Source organism: Capsicum annuum, chromosome 7, assembly GCF_002878395.1.
Source record: "Capsicum annuum cultivar UCD-10X-F1 chromosome 7, UCD10Xv1.1, whole genome shotgun sequence".
NCBI classification, from domain to species: Eukaryota; Viridiplantae; Streptophyta; class Magnoliopsida; order Solanales; family Solanaceae; genus Capsicum; species Capsicum annuum.
Window position 1 is genome coordinate 213,733,379 of NC_061117.1, and position 5,078 is coordinate 213,738,456.

A 5,078-nucleotide genomic window follows, 5' to 3' on the forward strand; every position below is an offset into this window, starting at 1 on the left:
GTCTAAGTTCCTATTTGTGGACATCCAAACCAGCGGAGGCCAAGTTAAAGGGCACATTTATATATTATGACAAAAGGTAAAAGCTGATAGTTGGGGCGTAAAACTTACTAAAGAGTGATAGTTCGGTGTATTTTTGACCATTAACTCTAAATAAAATGAGAAACCATTGTTATAGTCTAAGTTGACTGCATAAAATAGTGCTGGAAGTAAACAGAATGGAAGAAATTATGTGATGCCTATCTACTGAGCAAAGATTGAAAGAGACCTTAGCTAATTTAGAACTGATTTAGAGAGCAAATTACAATTATTGTATGCTCATTTTCTTTCTCCAACTATACACAACAAGAAGGTCATATCCCCAACAAAGGTACAACAGCAAGATTCCATATAGTTTATCGGCTTCGTTTAGAAAACAATGCTTGTAGAACACAAATTGGGTTTTCCTATCCGTCTCTTCATTTATTTTCTCTTTTGTTCATCTCAGTTTGCTTCATCACAACTTCCATGGCAGTACAACACCAGTCTTTTGAATTCTACTGCCGGGCTTTCCACTTCCTGGACCAACAGGCCATCTCTCACTGGTAATTCCACCATCGTCGCCTCTCGTATGACACCTATACTTCATCGAGGAAATACCGGACCACGATTCCTCTGTGGCTTTGCCTGCAACTTCAATGTCACAGAATGCTTTTTTGGTGTCATCTTGTTCCGCACAAAAAACGAATGGGTAAACTACCCCCAGTTAGTTTGGTCAGCGAACAGGGACCATCCTGTGAATAAGGATGCAACCTTGAAACTAGGTCAAGATGGCAACTTGGTCTTGACAGACTCCAATGGCACTCTTGTTTGGTCCACTAATACTGCTAGCAAATCTGTTGCAGGCTTGAACTTGACAGAAATGGGAAATCTTGTGCTCTTTGATAAGAGAAAGCGTCCAATTTGGCAGTCTTTTAATCATCCAACGGATTCTTTGCTTCCAGGGCAGAATTTGGATTCTGGGAGAAAGCTCGTAGCAAGTATTTCAGCATCCAACCAGAGTCAAGGTTTGTTTGCTCTTACTGTTCTCAATGGATTCTGGGCCACTTACACAGATACTGATCCACCTCAATATTACTATGCTTCAAGATATCCGGTTAGTTCTTATTTCAGTTTTGATGGTCAAACCCTTACTGCTCTACAATATCCTAATACATCGACAGCTCAATTCATGAAGCTAGGGGCTGACGGACATTTAAGGATATACCAATGGGACGTCGTTGATTGGAAAGAGGTATCCGACATTTTGATGCCATATGCAGGAAACAGGGGAACCTGTGGGTATCCAATGGTGTGTGGAAGATATGGCATTTGTTCAAATAATGGGCAATGTACTTGTCCGGCAGAGGAAAAGTTCTTCCGGCCATTTTCTGAGAGGAAACCAGATCTTGGATGTTCACAGCTCACTTCCATTAACTGCAACTCTTTGCAGTATCATAGTTTTGTAGAGCTAAAGAATACCACATATTTTTCATTTTATTTCAATCATGAACTAAGTTCCAGCATATTATGGCTTGAGGGGAAACAGTTGGAAGATTGCAAAAGGGCCTGTCTGAGTAACTGTTCTTGCAAAGCTGCTGTTTTTGAGTATGATTGGAATTGGAATGGGACTCGAAGAGGGAATGATTGGAATGAGACTCGAAGAGGGAACTGTTTGTTACTGAATGAAGTCTTCTCTCTCATAGACAACGAAGAAAGAAAAGACAAGACAGTATTTCTTAAGGTTCAGAATCCCTCAAAGGCACAGACTCAGTCTCCAATCATTCCTGGAGGAAAGAAATCAAGACCTTTCAAAGTGATAATAGGAGCTACTCTTGCAGCTTTGTTTGGGATAATTTTAAGCATAAGTAGTTGCTTTGTTATTTTCAAAAAGAGGACATATGAATCCAGAAAGTCTGGGGATTCTCTTGATCTAGAACCAATCTTACCGGGAATCCTAACTCGATTCTCTTACAATGAGCTGAAAATAGTTACACAAGATTTCAGTAGAAAGCTCGGGCAAGGAGGATTTGGCTCTGTATATGAAGGAATGCTGAGCAACGGAACCAAAATAGCTGTGAAGAATCTGGATGGTGTAGGTCAAGTAAAGGAATCATTCTTAACAGAAGTAAAGATAGTTGGCGGAATTCACCATATCAATCTGGTGAAACTCCTTGGATTTTGTGCTGAAAAAAGCCACAGGCTTCTAATATATGAGTACATGGTGAATGGATCGTTGGATAGGTGGATTACGCATGTAAAGCAGGAAAATGGGCTTACATGGCAGACAAGGCAAAGGATAATATCAGATATTGCCAAAGGTTTAGCTTATCTTCATGGTGATTGCAGTCATAAGATAATTCATCTGGACATCAAACCACAAAACATCCTCCTAGATCAAAATTTCAATGCTAAGATATCTGATTTTGGGTTATCAAAACTAATTGATAAAGAAAAAAGCAAAGTAGTGACTCGAATGAGAGGAACACCAGGGTATTTAGCCCCTGAATGGTTGAGGTCGGAAATCACTGAGAAAGTTGATGTGTATGCCTTTGGAATTGTGCTCTTGGAGCTCTTGTGTGGGCGAAAGAATTTGGATTGGTCCCAAGCTGAGGAGGATGTCCATTTGCTAAGTGTTTTTAGGAGAAAAGCAGAACAACAACAGCTCATGGATATCGTCGACAAAAAGAACGAGGATATGCAGATCCATAAAGAAGCAGTGATAGAAAGGATGAGTCTCGCTGCATGGTGTCTACAGGGTGATTTCAACAAGAGGCCCTCCATGACATTGGTGGTTAAGGTATTGGAAGGTTTGGTTTCTGTTGAAACCAACCTAGATTACAATTTCACAAGCCAACCTGAGGTTGAGGCACGCAACCACCAGATGGAAGCCACTAGCGGTCCAAAACTACCTTCAGTTTTATCTGGACCAAGGTAAACAAAATTTCTAATTCCATCATAACTTCGATTACAATTCATTAATGTAATATTCAGCAGAGGCAAACCAAGGATTCGAACTTGACGGATGCACCTTTATATTTAACATAGTAATTAATAGTGTCAAAGTTCGACATGCAGTTCTTTGAAAACTTATTAATTATAGTATTTTATAAGCAAACTTTTAATATTATTGAATATCATTAATTAGATTTAATATGAAAAAAGTGTGTTATCCATCATACTTGAATTCAATGCACTTGTATATTTTAAATAATAATAAAAAGTTTTGAAAAATATGAAATTCGAGAGATTTGTTTGCTAGATGGTTGTACGAAAAACGTTTGGTTTAAGCCTATCTCAAACTTTAAATTACTAATTTTTTAAATAAAAAATAAGTCAATGATTAAAAGATAAAAGAAATAAATATTTATAGTACAAGATAGGGAGAATATCTACATTTTGAAGTTGGAGTGGAGCTTGTATTTTGAAATAAAATGAAAAATACAGTAACAATGTCCACAATACACAAAAGAAAAAAGAAAAAATGTAAAATAAATGATTACTAAGTAGGAATTTTTTTTAATCGATTGATATATATATATGTGTGTGTGTGTGCACTTAAAATTCCAAACAGAAAACAACAGACATATAGTGTATTTGGAAAAAGAAGCAATAAAAAAACGTTGTTGTTGGGCTTCGAACCTGAGTCATCATAAGAAAGACTTTACTTGGCATGCTCAACCATCTTACCAATCAAATCAATTGTTTGTAGGGTACACAACCTATATTTAACATAACACCCTGATATATATACAAATATACAAACTATATATACAAAGATTTTCTCGAGGCTAGCGGGTGCACGTGCTGCCAAGGTAGGTCCGCCTCTGATATTCAGTAATTTCACATTAGATTCCTGGGCTTCATGTACTATCATGTAGAGGTTCCTCAATTCATATGAGAGGAGATATAATATTTGTGGTGTTTTAGCTACTGACCGTGTGTTTTAACTGCTGATATTTTCATTAGGGACTTCAACTGGTTATGTCCAGGAAGCTTTACTGTGACATGTTATATCACAAAAAGGTCCCCAAAGCAAGTTTAGCTGTTGGAATATCTTACTTGTAGAAAGTGATAATATTAGGTAGAATGAGTAAGGCACGGCCGTATTACCTTGCTTTACTAGGCATAATATAGGAAGGATAACCCCTCTATATAACAAGATGTAAAATATTTGTAGAGAAAATCACGTAATCAGGGATTAGCATCGATTTTGTACAGCAGACAACGCAGATGAATCAGCAAAACATGAGATGTGATGTTACTCTAACTGTTTTAAGTTTTTAGAAGGCATAATAATAGTAAATATGACCCTAAACTTGACACTAAATTATAACTTTGAACTTTGACAGTGCATAAATATGACCTTTAATTATACAAAACCTGAACAAATAACACTTTTATCCTATGTGGCAAAATGCGTGTGTACACGCAAATTTGAGCACGTCAGGCCTAATATTTGAGCCTCCCAACAATAAAAAAAAATGGTTAAATGACTATTATGCCCTTACTAATTCCTTTTTATATATTTAAATGACTTTTTTTCTATTATTTTTTCATTATTTTCAGTTCATTGATGAAAATGATATCTAATTTCTTTTGTCATTGCGTAAAAAGAGCAATATTGAAGATTTCTTAATTAGGTGGGTCGGCCTCATACAGAAAAATCGCGCGGTATCTATATATATTATAAAGAAGAGGGCGAATTTAAGTTATATAATATATATATAAATATAATTTATTTAAATATTAAATTAAAGATGAAACAATACTAATAATAAAAAATATATAATTTTAATAAAACGTTATTAAATTAACGTTATTAAAATGTTTTAATAAAACGTTATTAAGGGCAGTAGTAATAGTATATTAAATTAACGTTATTAGAACATTGTTAATAAAACGTTATTAAGGGTTGTAATAGTAGTATATTAAATTAACGTTACTAAATTAATGTTATTAAGATGAAAATTTTATTAAAATATTGTAGTATATTAAATTAACATTAATAAAACATTATTAAGATTAAAATTTTATTAAAATATTGTTGTTGTTGTTATTGT

General features: G+C 35.1%; 1 protein-coding gene across 3 annotated transcripts; it reads left to right on the forward strand.

Moving 5' to 3' along the window:
- The first annotated feature begins 200 nt into the window (after positions 1-200).
- LOC107878461 (G-type lectin S-receptor-like serine/threonine-protein kinase SD2-5) lies at positions 201-3,092 on the forward strand. Of its 3 annotated transcripts, none has more exons than XM_016725457.2 (2): positions 201-1,132; positions 1,214-3,092. In XM_016725457.2, exons 1-2 carry the CDS (start codon positions 416-418, stop codon positions 2,951-2,953), a joined length of 2,457 nt encoding a protein of 818 aa, XP_016580943.1. In that variant the 5' UTR covers positions 201-415; the 3' UTR covers positions 2,954-3,092. The 3 variants fall into 3 exon arrangements, with proteins under 3 accessions (XP_016580943.1, XP_047271406.1, XP_047271407.1); XM_047415450.1 differs by having other exon boundaries at positions 201-1,043; positions 1,200-3,092; XM_047415451.1 differs by having other exon boundaries at positions 201-367; positions 485-3,092.
- Positions 3,093-5,078: the final 1,986 nt, after the last annotated feature.

Excerpts from the sequence above, each read along its gene's own strand:
- LOC107878461 (XM_016725457.2), top strand. The coding sequence starts at position 416 with ATGCTTGTAGAACACAAATTGGGTTTTCCTATCCGTCTCTTCATTTAT. Across the intron at positions 1,133-1,213 it reads ACTATGCTTCAAGATATCCG|CTAGGGGCTGACGGACATTT; the intron begins GTTAGTTCTTAT and ends CAATTCATGAAG.